Source organism: Ammospiza nelsoni, chromosome 28 (genome assembly GCF_027579445.1).
Source record: "Ammospiza nelsoni isolate bAmmNel1 chromosome 28, bAmmNel1.pri, whole genome shotgun sequence".
NCBI classification, from domain to species: Eukaryota; Metazoa; Chordata; class Aves; order Passeriformes; family Passerellidae; genus Ammospiza; species Ammospiza nelsoni.
The window spans coordinates 2,254,671-2,274,294 of NC_080660.1; the positions used below are offsets into that span (position 1 = coordinate 2,254,671).

A 19,624-nucleotide genomic window follows, 5' to 3' on the forward strand; every position below is an offset into this window, starting at 1 on the left:
CCCCGGTTCATTCCTGATCCATTCCCGATCCATCCCTGGTCCATTCCCGATCCATCCCCGGTTCATTCCTGATCCATTCCTGATCCATCCCCGGTCCATTCCTGATCCATCCCCAGTTCATTCCCAGTCCATTCCTGATCCATCCCTGGTTCATTCCCGATCCATTCCCGGTCTATTCCCGATCCATTCCCGGTCCATTCCCGATACATTCCTGATCCATTCCCGATCCATTCCCGGTCCATTCCTGATCCATCCCTGATCCATTCCTGATCCATCCCTGATCCATTCCTGATCCATTCCCGATCCATCCCCGGTTCATTCCTGATCCATTCCCGATCCATCCCCGGTTCATTCCTGATCCATTCCCGATCCATCCCCGGTTCATTCCTGATCCATTCCCGGTCCATTCCCGGCTCATTCCCGGTCCCGCAGCACCGAGCATCCCCCGGGTGCGGGGCTGGAGCCAGCACGGCCCCGCTGGTGTGGCCAAAATGGGGTTTGAAAGAAGGGACCGAGATTTAGAATATAAAAGTGGAAGAAATCTAGGGAAAAATATATACTCTATATTTTTATATAAAATAAAAATAAATATATATTCTATATTTCTATATAGAAGAAATATATTCTATATTTCTATATAGAAGAAATAGATATTCTATATTTCTATGAAGAAGAAATACTCAATATTTTTATATTTATATAGAAGAAGAAATATATATTATGATACTTTTGTCTAGAAGAAGAAATATATAGTCTATATTGCTATATAGAATAAATATATTCTATATTTTATATATAAGAAGAAATAAATATTTTATATTTTAATATAGAAATATATCTATATTTTTATATAGAATAAGAAATATGTAGTCCATATTTCTATATAAATGCACTATATATAGAAGAAATGTATACTCTATATTTTTATATAGAAGAAGAAATAAATATTCTATATTTCTAGATAGAAGAAATAGATCTGTATTTTTATATAGAAGAAATGTATATTCTATATTTTTATATAGAAGAAATAGATATTCTATATTTTTATAGGGAAGAAGGAAATTATATTCTATATTTTTATATAGAAGAAGAAATGGATCTTCTATATTTTTATATAGAAGAAATAGATATTCTATATTTTGATACAGAGGAAGAAATAGCTATTCTATATTTCTATGTAGAAGAAGAAATAGACCTGTATTTTTATATAGAATAGATATTCTGTATTTTTATATAGAAGAAGAAATGGATCTGTATTTCTGTATACAAGAAATGTATATTCTATATTTTTATATAGAAGAAATAGATCTATATTTTTATATAGAAGAAATAGATCTGTATTTTTATATGGAATAGATATTCTGTATTTTTATATAGAAGAAGAAATGGATCCTCTGTATTTCTTTATAGAAGAAATGTATATTCTATATTTTTATATAGAAGAATAGATCTCTATTTTTATACCGAATAAAAAATAGCTTCTGTCACCATCACCGTGCTCTGTTTGGAGCTGCCACCTCCCTGTCACCATTTTTGGGGACAAACCGTGACAAACCAAGCCCAGTGCGCTCTGTTTGGAGCTGCCACCTCCCTGTCACCATTTTTGGGGACAAACCAAACCCAGCGTGCTCTGTTTGGAGCTGCCACCTCCCTGTCACCATTTCTGGGGACAAACCGTGACAAACCAAACCCAGCGTGCTCTGTTTGGAGCTGCCACCTCCCTGTCACCATTTCTGGGGACAAACCGTGACAAACCAAACCCAGCGTGCTCTGTTTGGAGCTGCCACCTCCCTGTCACCATTTCTGGGGACAAACCAAGCCCAGTGCGCTCTGTTTGGAGCTGCCACCTCCCTGTCACCGTTTTTGGGGACAAACCAAGCCCAGCGTGCTCTGTTTGACACCCTGAGATGTCCCAGCTCACCAAACCCAGGGCTGTGCATCCCCCTGGGTGTCCCCAACTCCTGTCCCCCTTGTCACCCAGCCCAAAGCCAGGTCCGGCAGGATGAAATCCGTCCCTCTCAGAATCCTTCCCGTGGCCCCAAGGAATGTGTGTCCTTGGCTGGGAAGGAATTTTTGGCAGCAGGAGCCAAGAGCAGGGAGCTCTGGCAGCACCCAGCACGTTTTTTGGGAGGTGGTGCCAAGCTTTAGCACAAACACGAGCTGGAACAGCGTGTCCCTGCCTGTCCCCTCAGGGTCCCTGCGTGGCCTCCAGGCCTTGGGAATTCCCAGGATTTTTTTGGGGGGAAAATCCAGGACAGGGGCACACGCAGAGAGCTGCAGGGGAAAAGTCAGGGATGAAAATCCCACAGGTGGGACACGGCAACCCCCCCCATGCACCCCAAAATGAACCTGGAGAGAGCCTGAGGGGTGGCACTGGGGACAAAGGTGCCACGGTGGGACATAGTGGAAGGATTTGCAGCTGGAGCAAAGATTTGGGTTGGTAAAATCCCTCCCCTGTGCCCACCAGTGCCTCTGTGAGCCCACACTTTTGGGGGCTGTCCCCACATATTTTGGGGGTGTCCCCACACATTTGGAGGGTGTCCCCACACATTTGGAGGGTGTCCCCACAGTTTGGGAGGTGTCCCCACACATTTGGAGGGTGTCCCCACCTGTTTTGGGGCTGTTCCCACATGTTTTGGGGCTGTCCTCACACTTTTGGAGGGTGTCCCCACATGTTTGGAGGGTGTCCCGACATGTTTTGAGGCTGTCCCCACACATTTGAATGGTGTCCCCACACATTTGGGGGTTGTCCCCACACGTTTTGGGGTCTCCCCACACGTTTTGGGGGCTGTCCCCACACGTTTGGAGGGCGTCCCCACACACTTTGGGGCTGTCCCCACACATTTGAATGGTGTCCCCACACATTTTGGGGTCTCCCCACACATTTTGGGGGCTGTCCCCACACGTTTTGGGGTCTCCCCACACATTTGAATGGTGTCCCCACACGTTTTGGGGGGCTGTCCCCACACGTTTTGGGGTCTCCCCACACGTTTGGAGGCTGTCCCCACACATTTGGGGACTGTCCCCACACATTTTGAATGGTGTCCCCACACATTTGGGGACTGTCCCCACACATTTTGGGGTCTCCCCACACGTTTTGGGGGGTGTCCCCACACATTTGGGGCTGTCCCCACACATTTGAATGGTGTCCCCACACGTTTTGGGGGCTGTCCCCACACGTTTTGGGGCTGACCCCACACGTTTTGGGGTCTCCTCACACATTTTGGGGGCTGTCCCCACACATTTTGGGGTCTCCCCACACGTTTTGGAGGGTCTCCCCACACATTTTGGGGTCTCCCCACACGTTTTGGAGGGTGTCCCCACACATTTTGGGGGGCTGTCCCCTCCCTCTGCCCCCCCCAGCACAGGGACACCCCCCAGAGCAGCAATTCCCCTTTGCACCTTTCCCTTTATTTCCTCTTTTAGGTTTTATTTCCCCTTTTTTTTTTTTTTTTTGGAGTTGAATAAAAAGCAAGCACAGCAGTCCAGAAGAGGTGACCATGTAAAAAAATTATATATATATATATATATATTTTTTTTTATATATATATTTGTTACCTATTTACAACATGGCTGGGACAGGCAGCAGGAGGGTGTGCAGCCACTGCCCCAAGCAGGTCACACAGGGGCTGGGGGCCACAGCGGGACCCTGTGGGGACAAGGGACAGCTCCCGATGCCACCACACTCCTTGTCCCTGCCCCAGAGGGTGACAGGAGCAGCCCCGGGGATTTTTCTCACAGGAGGATCCAGGAAACACCTGAAGGCAGAGCCACATTCCGGCACACCCTGGGCAAACACAGCAGGGAAGTGACACAGGTGACACAGGTGACACACACAGGGGCAAAACCCTGCTGGGCATCCCTCACTCCTGCCTGCCCTCCTTTGGTCCTTGGGGCTGAAATTGGGGCAGGTTTTGGGGCACAGCTGGGCCCACTCTTGGTTTTTTTGTTGTGATTTTGGTGTTAATTTGGGGTGGTTTTTTCCTTGGAGACAAAGAAAAGACAAGAAGGGGAAAACGTGGGGAAAAAAGAAATCAAAGTTTGAGATGCCCTGGCACAGCTGTGCCCACACTCCCCATTGCATGGAAAAGTGACACCAGGGCACCAGGAGGGGACAGTGCCACCCCCAGCCCTGGCTCTGCAGGTTCTAAGGGTTTTTTGTTGTGATGTTGGTGTTAATTTGGGGGTTTGTTAATTTTTTTCCCCAGGTTTGAATACAAGAAGGGAAAAAATGGGGGAAAAAAAATCAAAGTTTGAGATGCCCTGGCACAGCTGTGCCCACTCTTGTCCCTGCATGGAAAAGTGACACCAGGGCACCAGGAGGGGACAGTGCCACCCCCAGCCCTGGCTCTGCAGGTTCTAAGGGTTTTTTGTTGTGATGTTGGTGTTAATTTGGGGGTTTAGTTGTTTTTCCCCCCAGGTTTGAGAGAAAGAAAATACAAGGGAAAACATGGGGAAAAAAGAAATCAAAGTTTGGGCTGCCCTGGCACAGCTGTGCCCACTCTTGTCCCTGCATGGAAAAGTGACACCAGGGCACCACGAGGGGACAGGTTTTCTGCCTCTGGTCAAGCTCAGCCAAGCCCTTCTGGTTTTATCCTTCTGACCAAATTCAGTCAAACTCCTCTGGTTGTGTTCCTTTATCCAAATTCAGTCAAACCCCTCTGGTTTTATCCTTCTGACCAAATTCAGTCAAGCCCCTCTGGTTGTGTGTTCCTTTAGCCAAATTCAGTCAAACTCCTCTGGTTTTGTCCCTTTTATCCAAATTCAGTCAAACCCCTCTGGTTGTGTCCCTTTATCCAAATTCAGTCAAGCCCCTCTGGTTTTATCCTTCTGTCCAAATTCAGCCAAGCCTCTCTGGTTTTGTCCCTTTTAGCCAAATTCAGTCAAGCCCTTCTGGTTTTGTCCCTTTTAGCCAAATCCATCCAAGTTCCTCTGGTTTTATCCTTCTGACCAAATTCAGTCAAACTCCTCTGGTTTTGTCCCTTTTATCCAAATTCAGTCAAACCCCTCTGGTTTTATCCTTCTGTCCAAATTCAGTCAAGCCCCTCTGGTTCTGTTCCTTTAGCCAAATTCAGCCAAGCATCTCTGGTTTTGTCCCTCTGGCCAAATTCAGCCAAGCCCCTCTGGTTTTGTCCCTTTTAGCCAAATCCATCCAAGTTCCTCTGGTTTTATCCTTCTGACCAAATTCAGCCAAGCTGCTCCAGCTGAGGTGGGGCTCTACCCCCCAAGCACCCCGAGATGTTTCAAACCCTGCCCAGCCCCTCTGGAAATGTTCAATGTTGTCTCCCTTGTGAGCTGAGCCAGGGACAGATCTCAGCTCAGCCCAACACCACCCCTGCTCCTGGTGTTTATTATCCTGAGATTAAAAATATTTTTTTTTTTTTTCATCTCAGCCAATTTCTTCACTTTGAAGCTCTCAAGCTCACAGCTGACTGTGCCTTCAGGGCTGGGATCACACCTGTGAGATCTGGGATCACATCTGTGAGACCTGGGAACACAATTTCCAGGTCTGAGAGCACACTTTCAGACCTGGGATCACACCTGTGAGATCTGGGATCACTCTTTGCAGATCTGGGATCACAATTTCCACGTCTGAGAGCACACGTTCCAAATTTAAGATCCCACTTTCCAAATCTGGGGTCACGCTTTCTAAATCTAGGATCACAATTTCCAGAGCTGAAATCACTTTCCATATCTGGGATCACTCTTTGCAGAGCTGGAATCACTCTTTCCAAATCTGGGATCACAATTTCCAGATCTGGGATCACTTTTCAGATGTGGGATCACAATTTCCAAATTTGGGATCACAATTTCCACATCTGGGATGACTTTTCAGATCTGGGATCACAATTTCCAAATCTAGGATCATTTTTTGCAGACCTAGGATCACACCTGTGAGATGTGGGATCACTTTGCAGATCTGGGATCACCATTTCCATATCTAGGATCACAATTTCCAGATCTGGGATCACTTTTCAGAGCTGGGATCACAATTTCCACATCTGGGATGACTTTTCAGATCTGGGATCACAATTTCCAAATCTAGGATCATTTTTTGCAGACCTAGGATCACACCTGCCAGATGTGGAATCACTCTTTCCACATCTGGGATCACTTTTCAGATCTGGGATCACAATTTCCACATCTGGCATCACATCTTCCATATCTGGGATCACTCTTGCAGATCTGGGATCACAATTTCCACATCTGGGATCACAATTTCCACATCTGGGATCACAATTTCCAAATCTGAGATCACTCTTTGCAGACCTAGGACCCCACTTTCCAGATCTGGGATCACTCTTTCTAAATCTAGGATCACAATCTCCAGATCTGGGATCACAATTTCCAGATCTGGGATCACTTTTCAGATCTGGGATCACAATTTCCACATCTGGGATCACTTTCCAGATCTGGAATCACATTTTACAAATCTGGGATCACACCTGCCAGAGCAGGGATTGCTTTTCAGATCTGGGATCACAATTTCCAGATCTGGGATCACTCTTTCCAATCTGGGATCACAACTTCCATATCTGGGATCACTTTCCAAATTTGGGATCCCACTTTCCAGATCTAGGATCACAATTTCCACATCTGGGATCACTTTTCAGATCTGGGATCACATTTCCATATCTGGGATCACAATTTCCACATCTGGGATCACACCTGTGAGATCTGGGATCACAATTTCCAGATCTGGGATTACACCTGCCAGACCAGGGATCACAATTTCCAGATCTGGGATCACCATTTCCAGATCTAGGATCACATCTTCCATATCTGGGATCATTTTTCAGATCTGGGATCACAATTTCCACATCTGGGATCACACCTGTGAGATCTGGGATCACAATTTCCAGATCTGGGATCACATCTTCCATATCTGGGATCACTTTTCAGATCTGGGATCACCATTTCCACATCTGGGATCACAATTTCCAGATCTGGGATCACCATTTCCACATCTGGGATCACAACTTCCATATCTGGGATCACTTTTCAGATCTGGGATCACCATTTCCAGATCTGGGATCACCATTTCCAGAGCTGGGATCACCATTTCCAGAGCTGGGATCACTCTCCTGCCCAGCTGGCTCAATCTCTGCTCCCCCAACCCCTGCAATCCCTTCCCACCCCTCAGCCCTGCCCTGTCCCCTCCTCCAGGTGCCCCCTCTGGGGCTGTCCCAGCCAGCAAGGGGGCACAGCTCCAGTGCCTCTGAGAGCCACGATGGTTCCAAACAGCAGCAAAATTAAGGCAAAGCCTCTCTGGGAGGAAGGGCCAGCCCAACCCTGCCCCCCAAGTCACCTTTGGGGTGCGTTTGCTGCAAAGACTCAAACAAACTACGTGGATTCTGCTGCTCCCATCCCTATGGTACAGTGAAGTTCAATCCATTTAGGCAAAAAAACAAAAAAAAAAAAAAGAAAGAGACAAAAAAGAGGGCAGCCCCAGCTGGGAGTGCAGCTACCCTGCCAGCTTGCTGGTGACCAGGGAGGATTTCCTCTGGGGCAGGTCCTGGGGCGTGGGGATGTGGTCTCCTGTCACCAGGTTCTTGTCAGGCCCTGCACTGGGCAGCTGCTTGTTCTTCATCTTGGCCTTGGCCATGTTGTAGTCGCCAGAATCGAAGTATTTTTGCTGCAAGGGGGAGAAATGTTTGGGTTATTGGGAGTGAAGGAGGAGCAGGGGGAGAGCAGAGCCATGGGGAGTCTTTGGGGAGGGCTAAATTGGGATTGGGATTGGCTGTGCAGGATTTGGGATTGAGTTTGGGTGTGCAGGAGGAGGGGAACAGCAAAACCATGGGGGAAAAAAAAAGAAATCCAAGCTTGGGATGCCCAGCACTCAACACCCTTCAAGTTCCACCTGTCTCTGGTGCTTTTTATCCCTTTATCCCTTTCCCTTTATCCTTTTTACCCCTTTCCCTTTTTCCTTTGGAGAGGGTTAAATTTGGATTGGGATTGGGTGTGCAGGATTTGGGATTGGTGTGCAAGATCTGGGATTGGGATTGGGAGTGCAGGATTTGGGATTGGGGTTGGCTGTGCAGGAATTGGGATTGGGGTTGGCTGTGCACGATTTGGGATTGGTGTGCAGGATTTGGGATTGGGATTGGCTGTGCAGGATTTGGGATTGGGGTTGGGTGTGCAGGTTTGCCTCAACACCCTTCAAATTCCACCTTGTCTCTGGTGCTTTTTATCCCTTTATCCCTTTCCCTTTTTCCCTTTGGAAAGGGATAAATTTGGATTGGGATTGGGTGTGCAGGAGTTAGAAATGAAATTGGCTGTGCAGGATTTGGGATTGAGTTTGGGTGTGCAGGAGGAGGGGAACAGCAAAACCATGGGGGAAAAAAAAAGAAATCCAAGCTTGGGATGCCCAGCACTCAACACCCTTCAAGTTCCACCTCTCTCTGGTGCTTTTTATCCCTTTATCCCTTTCCCTTTATCCTTTTTATCCCTTTCCCTTTTTCCTTTGGAGAGGGTTAAATTTGGATTGGGATTGGGAGTGCAGGAGCTGGGATTGGGATTGGGTGTGCAGGATTTGGGATTGGGGTTGGGTGTGCAGGATTTGGGATTGGTGTGCAAGATCTGGGATTGGGATTGGCTGTGCAGGATTTGGGATTGGGGTTGGGTGTGCAGGAGGAGTGGAACAGCAAAACCATGGGGAAAAAAAAGGAAATCCAAGCTTGGGATGCCCAACACTTTCAAAGCACAGGTTTGCCTCAACACCCTTCAAATTCCACTTGTCTCTGGTGCTTTTTATCCCTTTATCCCTTTCCCTTTTTCCCTTTGGAAAGGGATAAATTTGGATTGGCATTGGGTGTGCAGGAGTTAGAAATGAAATTGGCTGTGCAGGATTTGGGATTGGGGTTGGGTGTGCAGGAGGAGGGGAACAGCAAAACCATGGGGGAAAAAAAAAGAAATCCAAGCTTGGGATGCCCAGCACTCAACACCCTTCAAGTTCCACCTGTCTCTGGTGCTTTTTATCCCTTTATCCCTTTCCCTTTATCCTTTTTATCCCTTTCCCTTTTTCCTTTGGAGAGGGTTAAATTTGGATTGGGATTGGGATTGGGAGTGCAGGATTTGGGATTGGGGTTGGGAGTGCAGGATTTGGGATTGGGATTGGGAGTGCAGGATTTGGGATTGGTGTGCAGGATTTGGGATTGGGATTGGCTGTGCAGGATTTGGGATTGGGGTTGGGAGTGCAGGATTTGGGATTGGGATTGGGATTGGGATTGGGTGTGCAGGATTTGGGATTGGGATTGGGAGTGCAGGATTTGGGATTGGGATTGGCTGTGCAGGATTTGGGATTGGGATTGGCTGTGCAGGAGCGGGGGAACAGCAAAACCATGGGGAAAAAAAGGAAATCCAAGCTTGGGATGCCCAACACTTTCAAAGCACAGGTTTGCCTCAACACCCTTCAAATTCCACCTTGTCTCTGGTGCTTTTTACCCCTTTATCCCTTTCCCTTTTTCCCTTTGGAAAGGGATGAATTTGGATTGGCATTGGGTGTGCAGGAGTTAGAACTGAAATTGGCTGTGCAGGATTTGGGATTGGGATTGGTGTGCAGGATTTGGGATTGGCTGTGCAGGATTTGGGATTGGCTGGGCAGGATTTGGGATTGGTTGCAGGATTTGGGATTGGGATTGGCTGTGCAGGATTTGGGATTGGGATTGGGTGTGCAGGAGCTGGGGAACAGCAGAACCACAAGGATCCCTCAGGGAGTGCTGGGATTGGGTTTGGGGTTGGATATGCAGGATTTGGGATTGGGATTGGCTGTGCAGGAGCAGGGGAACAGCAGAGCCACAAGGATCCCTCAGGGAGCATTGGGATTTGGGACGGGATATGCAGGAGCAGGGGAACAAGGATCCTTTAGGGAGTGTTGGGATTAGGGCTGGATGTGCAGGAGCAGAGCCACGAGGGTCCCTCAGGGAGTGCTGGGATTGGGATTTGGGTTGGCTGTGCAGGAGCAGAGCCACGAGGATCCCTCAGGCAGTGCTGGGATTGCTCTTTCCCAGGCCACAGCAGATGACACAAGGGGAAATGCAGGCAGGAGTTAGGGCAGGTTTAGAGGAAAGGCCTTTGGCCCCCAGGCAGTGACTCAGCCCGGGCCTGACTCAGGCGCCTCTGACACAGAGCTGGGACCTTTGGATGGCGGCAGCAGCCCTGAGCCACTGAGCCCTGGCACGGCAGGGAGGGGGAAACCTCTGGAATGCTGGGATCACATCTGAGAGGGCTGGGATCACATTGCCAGGTCTGGGATCACATCTGAGAGGGCTGGGATGACACCTGTGAGATATGGGATCACATCTGTGAGAGCTGGGATCACACCTGAGAGAGCTGGGATCACATCTGTGAGGGCTGGGATCACATCTGTGAGGGCTGGGATCACATCTGAGATTTGGGATCACATCTGTGAGAGCTGGGATCACACCTGAGAGAGCTGAGATCACACCTGTGAGGGTTGGATCATAACTGTGAGATGTGGGATCACACCTGTGAGAGCTGGGATCACATCTGTGAGGGCTGGGATCACACCTGTGAGATGTGGGATCACACCTGAGAGAGCTGGGATCACAACTTTGAGGGCTGGATCATAACTGTGAGATCTGGGATCACACCTGTGAGGGCTGGGATCACATCTGAGATTTGGGATCACACCTGTGAGGTGTGGGATCACACCTGTGAGAGCTGGGATCACACCTGTGAGATGTGGGATCACATCTGTGAGGGCTGGATCATAACTGTGAGATGTGGGATCACATCTGTGAGGGTTGGATCACATCTGTGGGATGTGGGATCACACCTGTGAGATGTGGGATCACATCTGTGAGGGCTGGATCACATCTGTGAGATGTGGGATCACACCTGAGAGAGCTGGGATCACACCTGTGAGAGCTGGGATTATAACTATGAGATTTGGGATCACATCTGTGAGGGCTGGGATCACATTTTCCAAAGCTGGGATCACACCTGTGAGATTTGGGATCTCACTGCCAGGTTTGGGATCACACCTGTGAGATTTGGGATCACATTTTCCAAAGTTAAAATCACACCTTCCAGGTTTGGGATCACACTGCCAGGTTTGGGATCACACTGCCAGGTTTGGGATCATACTGCCAGGTTTGGGATCACACTGCCAGGTTTGGGATCACACCTGCTGAGCCAGAGCCTGACAGGATCCTCTGCACTGGGATGAGGAGCCCGGCCTGGAGAGCCAGAACTTTTGGGATGATGAACCAGGATTTTTGGGATGATGAACCAGGATTTTTGGGATGATGAACCAGGCCTAGACAGATAGGGCTTTTAGGATGATAAACCAGGACTTTTGGGATGAGGAGCTAGGGGTGACAGAGCCAGGACTTTTGGGGTGAACCAGGCCTACAGAAACAGGATTGTTGGGATGATGAACCAGGACTTTTGGGATGATAAACCTGGCCTAGAGATGGGACTTTTGGGATGAACCAGGCTGACACAGCCAAGACTTTTGGGATGATGAGCCAGGCCTAGAGAGACAGGATTTTTGGGATGGTGAACCAGGATTTTTGGGATGATGAGCCAGGCCTAGAGAGCCAGGACTTTTAGGATAATGAGCCAGGACTTTTGGGGTGAGCCAGGCCTACAGGGCCAGGACTTCTAGGATAAGGAACTAGGGGTGACAGAGCCAGGATTTTTGGGATGACGAGGCAGGACTTTTGGGATGGTGAACCAGGATTTTTGGGATGATGAGCCAGGCCTAGACAGATAGGACTTTTAGGATGATAAACCAGGACTTTTAGGATGATAAGCCAGGAATTTTAGGATGAGCCAGGCCTAGAGAGACAGGATTTTTGGGATGAGGAGCTAGGGGTGACAGAGCCAGGACTTTTGGGATGGTGAACCAGGATTTTTGGGATGATGAGCCGGGCCTAGAGAGCCAGGACTTTTAGGATGGTGAACCAGGATTTTTGGGATGGTGAACCAGGATTTTTGGGATGATGAACCAGGCCTAGACAGATAGGACTTTTAGGATGGTAAGCCAGGAATTTTGGGATGAGCCAGGCCTAGAGAGACAGGATTTTTGGGATGAGGAGCTAGGGGTGACAGAGCCAGGACTTTTGGGATGGTGAACCAGGACTTTTGGGATGAGCCAGGCCTAGAGAGCCAGGATTTATGGGATGACCCAGGATTTTTGGCATGGTGAACCAGGATTTTTGGGATGGTGAACCAAGACTTCTGGGATGATAAACCAGGCCTAGACAGATAGGACTTTTAGGATGATACGCCTGGCCTAGAGCCAGGATTTATGGGGTGAGCCAGGCCTAGAGCCAGGATTTATGGGGTGAGCCAGGCCTAGAGCCAGGATTTATGGGGTGAGCCAGGCCTAGAGCCAGGATTTATGGGATGAGGAGCTAGGGGTGACAGAGCCAGGACTTTTAGGATGGTGAACCAGGAATTTTGGGATGAGCCAGGCCTAGAGAGCCAGGACTTTTGGGATGAGCCAGGATTTTTGGGGTGATGAACCAGGATTTTTGGGATGATGAGCCAGGCCTAGAGAGCCAGGATTTATGGGATGAGCCAGGATTTTTGGGATGGTGAACCAGGATTTTTGGGATGATGAACCAAGACTTCTGGGATGATAAACCAGGCCTAGAGAGCCAGGACTTTTAGGATGACAAGCCAGGCCTAGAGCCAGGACTTTTGGGGTGAGCCAGGCCTAGAGCCAGGATTTATGGGGTGAGCCTGGTCTAGAGCCAGGATTTATGGGGTGAGCCAGGCCTAGGGTCAGGATTTATGGGGTGAGCCAGGTCTGGAGCCAGGATTTATGGGGTGAACCAGGCCTAGAGCCAGGATTTATGGGGTGAACCAGGTCTGGAGCCAGGATTTATGGGGTGAGCCTGGCCCAGAGCCAGGATTTATGAGGTGAACCAGGATTTATGGGGTGAACCAGGCCTAGGGCCAGGATTTATGGGGTGAGCCAGGCCTAGGGTCAGGATTTATGGGGTGAGCCAGGCCTAGAGCCAGGATTTATGGGGTGAGCCAGGCCTAGAGCCAGGATTTATGGGGTGAACCAGGTCTGGAGCCAGGATTTATGGGGTGAGCCAGGTCTGGAGCCAGGATTTATGGGGTGAGCCAGGCCTAGAGCCAGGATTTATGGGATGAGGAGCTAGGGGTGACAGAGCCAGGACTTTTAGGATGGTGAACCAGGAATTTTGGGATGAGCCAGGCCTAGAGAGCCAGGACTTTTGGGATGAGCCAGGATTTTTGGGGTGATGAACCAGGATTTTTGGGATGATGAGCCAGGCCTAGAGAGCCAGGATTTATGGGATGAGCCAGGATTTTTGGGATGGTGAACCAGGATTTTTGGGATGGTGAACCAAGACTTCTGGGATGATAAACCAGGCCTAGAGAGCCAGGACTTTTAGGATGACAAGCCAGGCTTAGAGCCAGGACTTTTGGGGTGAGCCAGGCCTAGAGCCAGGATTTATGGGGTGAGCCAGGCCTAGAGCCAGGATTTATGGGGTGAGCCAGGCCTAGAGCCAGGATTTATGAGGTGAGCCAGGATTTATGGGGTGAGCCAGGCCTAGGGCCAGGATTTATGGGGTGAGCCAGGTCTGGAGCCAGGATTTGTGGGGTGAGCCTGGCCCAGAGCCAGGATTTATGGGGTGAGCCAGGATTTATGGGGTGAACCAGGCCCAGAGCCAGGATTTATGGGGTGATGAGCCAGGCCCAGAGCCAGGATTTATGAGGTGAGCCAGGATTTATGGGGTGAGCCAGGCCTAGGGCCAGGATTTATGGGGTGAGCCTGGCCCAGAGCCAGGATTTATGAGGTGAGCCAGGATTTATGGGGTGAACCAGGCCCAGAGCCAGGATTTATGGGGTGAACCAGGCCTAGGGCCAGGATTTATGGGGTGAACCAGGCCTAGGGCCAGGATTTATGGGGTGAGCCAGGCCTAGAGCCAGGATTTATGGGGTGAGTCTGGCCTAGCCAGGATTTATGGGGTGAGCCTGGCCCAGAGCCAGGATTTATGAGGTGAGCCAGGATTTATGGGGTGAACCAGGCCTAGAGCCAGGATTTATGGGGTGAACCAGGCCTAGAGCCAGGATTTATGGGGTGCTGAGCCAGACTGACACACCAGCACTGTGGGATCATAAACCAGAGTGACAAACCCAGGACTTTTGCCCCACAGAACAACCCCTGGCCCTTCCTGCACCATCCCAGCTCAAAGGGCGTCCCAGTGCCAATCCCACCCATCATTTAATTTAATTTAATTTCATTTAAAATTGATCCAACTCCTTCAACTAAAATGAGAATTTTAATTTTAGTTAAAATTAAAAATAAAATTTTTTTAGCCAAAAAAAATTTGAAGTTAAAATAAAATGATTTTTTTTTAATTTTAAATGGATTTTTGGGTGTAAAATTAAAATTTTAAGGTTTATTTTTCAATTTTAGTTTTAATTAAAATTTTAAACTTTATATATAAAGAATACATTTATGTTCTCTTAAATTTGTGTTTTCTTAATGAGGTAATAAATTCAATTTTAAATTTTGTATGAGGTAATAAATTCAATTTTAAATTTTATATATAAGTAATAAATTCATTATTTCTTAATGGAATATAAATTCCATTATAAATTTTATAAATATAAAATTTTTATATAAATATAAATATTTTTAATATAAATTTTACTTATATATAAATTTTAAAATTTTATATATAAGTAAAAATTTATTTATTATTTCTTAATGGCATAAAAATGAAATTGTCAATTTTATATACAAATAATAAATTTATTTATTATTTTTCAGTAGGATAATAAATTAAATTAATTTCCCAAAGTAAAGGCTCAGGGCCTGATCCCTTCCTTCCTTTTTCCCAACCCAGGAGCCTTTTGATCCATTTCTGAGGATTTAATCCCATTCCTGAGAGATTTTCCTCATTTTTTCCCCATTTTTTCCCAATTTTCCCAGTTTTTTCCCAGATTTCTCAATTTTTCCCTCATTTTCTCCCATTTCTTCCCCAGGTTTCCTCACCAGTTTTTTCTCCATTTTTTCCCCCACTTTTCCCAGGGTTTTTTTCCCAGTTTGTTTCCCATTTATTTTTCCTATTATTTTTCCCTTTTTTCCCCAGTTTTTCTCCAATTTCCCAGTTCTTTTCCTCCCCAGGTTTCCCAGGTCTTTTCTCCCCATTTTTTTCCCCAGGTTTCCAATTTTTTCCCCCATTTTTCCCTCAGATTTCCCTTTTTTTCCCCCCATTTTTCCCCTATTTTTCCCATTCTTTCCCTGGATTTTTCCCCATTTTCCTCCAAGTTTCCCTTTTTTTTTCTCCCAATTTCCCACCGTTTTTCCCTTTTTTCTCCCCCATTTTTTGCCCATTCTTTCCCCAAATTTCCCAATTTTTTCCCCATTTTCCCTCATTTCTCCCTCAAGTTTCCCATTATTTCTCCCTGGATTTTTCCCCAGGTTTCCCCCAGATTTCCCATTTATTTTTCCCATTATTCTTCCTTTTCTTCCCTCCCCAGATTTCTCATTTTTTCCCATTTTTCCCTTTCTTTTCCCATTCCCCCCCCAGTTTTTCCCCAGATTTCCCATTTATTTTTCCCATTATTTTTCCCTTTATTTTTCCTTTCTATCCCCCAGATTTCTCACTTTTTCCCATTTTTCCCTAATTTCCTGGGGTTTTTTTCCCAGTTTTTTCCCATTTTTCCCCCATTCTTTCCCCAAATTTCCCAATTTTTTCCCTGTTTTTTCCCCATTTTTTCCCCTAATTTCCCAACCTTTTTCCCCATTTTTTCCCATTTTTCCCTTTCTTTTCCCATTCCCCCCCCCCGTTTTTCCCCAGATTTCCCATTTATTTTTCCCATTATTTTTCCCATTATTTTTCCTATTATTTTTCCTTTTTATCCCCCAGATTTCTCATTTTTTTTCCCATTTTCCCCTAATTTCCTGGGGTTTTTTTCCCCATTTTTCCCCCATTCTTTCCCCAAATTTCCCAATTTTTTCCCCATTCTTTCCCCAAATTTCCCAATTTTTTTCTCAATTTTTCCCATTTTTTCCCCATTCTTTCCCCAAATTTCCCAAATTTTTCCCCGTTTTTTCCCCATTTTTTCCCCATTCTTTCCCCAAATTTCCCAAAGTTTTCCCCATTTTTCCCCCATTCTTTCCCCAAATTTCCCAATTTTTTTTCTCCATTTTTTCCCATTTTTCCCCCATTCTTTCCCCAAATTTCCCAATTTTTTCCCCGTTTTTTCCCCATTTTTTCCCCATTCTTTCCCCAAATTTCCCAATTTTTTTGCCCCATTTTTTAGCCGTTTTTCCCCATTTTTTCCCCATTTTTTGGATCTCCTGTGCCCTCACTCACCCCTTTCTGCAGCCTCTTCATGAGGAAATCAGAGCCCCCGGGTTTCTGGCCCAGGTTGGGATATTTGGCCTTGAGCTTGGCCTCCTCTGCCCTCTCAGGGGAAACGCCTTTGTCCTTCTCCTGACAGTCCTAAAATACAGAAAAAAATCAAAAATTATTCATTAAATAACATTTATATTATTTGTTACATCCTTCATTTATATTTATGAATTAAATTTAAATTTATTTAATGAAATTTTCATTATTTTCTTATTAAGTTATGTGTATTAATTAAATTAAAATTTATTTAATAAATGAAATGTTATTATTAAATTATATTAATTTAATTTCTATTTAATTAATATATACATTTATATATTTATTAATACTACATATCAATACATAACATATTAATAAATGTTAATATTGATACAATATTAATATTAATACAATACAATACTAATAGCATTAAATATAATATTGCACTAATTATATATAATATAATATAATATAATATAATATAATATAATATAATATAATATAATATACTACAATATACTACAATATACTACAATATAATATAATATAATATAATATAATATAATATAATATAATATAATATAATATAATATAATATAATATAATATAATATAATATAATATAATATAATATAACATAATTATATTACATTATATATTACATTACATTATATTATATCAATATAATAATAGCTAAATTTATTTATATTTATTAATCCAATTTAAATTTATCAAATAAAATGCACATTATTGCTGGCATTATTAATTTATATTAAAATATTTAATTAAAATTTATTTATTTATTTAACGAAATGCACATTAATTTATATTTACATTCATTTCTTAAATCAAAATTTATTCACGAAAGGAAATTGACATTTTTGATTGCACTATTAATTTACATTTATTAATTGCATTAACATTTATTTCATAAATAAAATTGGCATTAGTTATTACATTACTAATACATATTTACAATTATTTATTAAATAAAAATTATTTACTAAATAAATTTTACATTATTTCTTTTGGGAAGGAATTCCTGGATTTTAGGCTGAATTTTAGGAAGGAATTCCTGGATTTGGGGGTCCTGGGGAGGATTTGGGGGTCCCAATCAGGATTCTGGGGGTCCTGGGATGGATTTGGGGGTCCTGGGATGGATTTGGGGGTCCTGGTCAGGATTTTGGGGGTCCTGGATGGGATTTTGGGGTCAGGGGGTCTGACAGCAGCACCCAAAGCTTCATCCCCTAAAACCATTGCAGGGTCTGGGAGTGCTGCCCTGAGCTCCCAGTTACACCAATCCCAGTTACACCAATCCATCCCAGTTACACCAATCCATCCCAGTTACACCAATCCCAGTTACCCCATCCCAGTTACACCAGTCCATCCCAGTTACACCAATCCCAGTTACCCCATCCCAGTTACACCAATCCATCCCAGTTACACCAGTCCATCCCAGTTACCCCATCCCAGTTACCCCATCCCAGTTACACCAGTCCATCCCAGTTACCCCATCCCATCCCAGTTACACCAGTCCATCCCAGTTCCTTCCATTCCAGTTACCCCATCCCAGTTACCCCATCCCAGTTACCCCATCCCAGTTACCCCAACCCCAGTTACCCCATCCCAGTTACCCCATCCCAGTTACCCCATCCCATCCCAGTTACCCCATCCCAGTTACACCAGTCCATCCCAGTTACCCCAATTCCAGTTACCCCATCCCAGTTACCCCAATCCCAGTTACACCAGTCCATCCCAGTTACACCAGTCCATCCCAGTTACCCCATCCCAGTTACACCAATCCCAGTTACACCAATCCCAGTTACCCCATCCCAGTTACACCAATCCCAGCTACACCAGTCCATCCCAGTTACCCCAATCCCAGTTACCCCATTCCAGTTACACCAATCCATCCCAGTTACACCAATCCCAGTTACCCCTATCCCAGTTACCCCATCCCAGTTACACCAGTCCCAGTTACTCCCATCCATCCCAGTTACCCCAGCCCAGTTACACCAATCAATCCCAGTTACCCCAGCCCAGTTACCCCAATCCCAGTTACCCCCATCCATCCCAGTTACCCCACCCATCCCAGTCACCCCCATCCCATCCCAGTTACCCCAATCCCATCCCAGTTACCCCATCCCAGTCACCCCCATCCTATCCCAGTTACACAAATCCCATCCCAGTTACCCCCTCCCAGTTACCCCCTCTCATCCCAGTTATCCCATCCCACCGCAGTTACCCCATCCCAGTAACCCAAATCCCAGTTACTCCATCCCAGTTACCCCCTCCCATCCCAGTTACCCCCTCCCATCCCAGTTACCCCCTCCCATCCCAATTACTCCATCCCCTCCCAGTTACCCCCTCCCATCCCAATTACCCCATCCCCTCCCAGTTACCCCCATCCCAACCCCATTACCCCCACCCCAGGTTAATCCCAGCCCCCTCCCACCCCCGTTACCCCATCCCGGTCCCATCCCGGTCCCATCCCGGTCCCATCCCGGTCCCCCCCAACCTCACCCCACCGACCCCACGCACCCCCCACGCCGCCATCGAGCCTAATCCGGAAGTCCCGCCCACCCCCAGCCTCGTAGCCAATCAGAGTCCGGCTTTCGCCAGACTGACTACAGAAATAACCAATCTCCGCTTAGGACTGGAAAGAGGGACGTGCAGGCGATCCAGTGGGAGTTCGCCCGATACCCCCTCAGTTCCCCGGGGGTTCCCCCACCTGTTTTTCCTGCCCGGTCTCCTCCGTGAAGGCGCCGGTACCGAGCGGGGCTGCCATGGCGGTGAGGGGGGGCCTCTGCGCTCCCTCCGCTGCGTCCGGCCCCGCGCCCTGCTCCAAAATGGCCGCCACCGCCTCCACCGCCTCAGCTGCGTGACGGACAGCAGCTCTACCCAATGAGCGCAGAGAAGCGGCCGCAGTGACATCACACCTGACCAATCAGTGCGAGCGGGAGGCGGAGCACTGAGGGGAGGTGGTGCCAGCAAAAGGGCGGGGCAACAACGACTGGCATTAACAGCGACCAATGGAAAGCGAGAAACATCGAGTGGGCGAGGAAACAGGCGGGGCTCCCCCTGTCCCACAGAGCCACGGGTTCGAGACCGGGGCCGGGAGGGTGCGGGGACACCGCGGGGACACCGAAAAGCCCCAAAAGCGCCCCCGGAATGGAAAAGGGGCCTGGAGGAGGAGGGAGCTCACCCGCACCCACCAGCTGAGACCACCCGCAGCTCATGTCACCCGTGTCACCCTGGGGACATCCCGCCCCT

The 19,624-nt window shown here is 46.9% G+C and overlaps 1 protein-coding gene across 6 annotated transcripts; it reads right to left on the reverse strand.

The window, feature by feature from the left end:
• Window positions 1-158: 158 nt before the first annotated feature.
• LOC132084847 (alpha-endosulfine) lies at window positions 159-19,401 on the reverse strand. 6 transcript variants are annotated; one of them, XR_009420105.1, is made up of 6 exons: window positions 19,083-19,401; window positions 16,335-16,463; window positions 7,470-7,636; window positions 6,967-7,370; window positions 6,064-6,905; window positions 3,498-5,920 (listed from the first exon to the last, which is right to left on the reverse strand). XR_009420105.1 is itself a non-coding variant. In XM_059490110.1 (5 exons), the coding sequence occupies exons 1-5, from the start codon at window positions 19,137-19,139 to the stop codon at window positions 415-417; spliced, it is 477 nt and encodes a 158-aa protein (XP_059346093.1). In that variant the 5' UTR covers window positions 19,140-19,401; the 3' UTR covers window positions 159-414. The 6 variants fall into 6 exon arrangements, 4 of the variants coding, with proteins under 4 accessions (XP_059346093.1, XP_059346091.1, XP_059346092.1 ...); XR_009420106.1 differs by having other exon boundaries at window positions 3,498-4,850; window positions 4,967-6,905; XM_059490110.1 differs by lacking the exons at window positions 3,498-5,920; window positions 6,064-6,905 and adding an exon at window positions 159-477 and having other exon boundaries at window positions 7,310-7,370.
• Between the last annotated feature and the right edge of the window lie 223 nt (window positions 19,402-19,624).

Bases quoted from the DNA above. Each gene is read 5' to 3' on its own strand.
- LOC132084847 (XM_059490108.1), bottom strand. From the start codon at position 19,139: ATGGCAGCCCCGCTCGGTACCGGCGCCTTCACGGAGGAGACCGGGCAG. The intron at 7,637-16,334 runs GTGAGTGAGGGC...TCCCCCTTGCAG, and splicing joins TGAAGAGGCTGCAGAAAGGG to CAAAAATACTTCGATTCTGG. The intron at 6,906-6,966 runs GTGGAAATGGTG...TGGTGATCCCAG, and splicing joins TGGAAGTTGTGATCCCAGAT to ATCTGAAAAGTGATCCCAGA.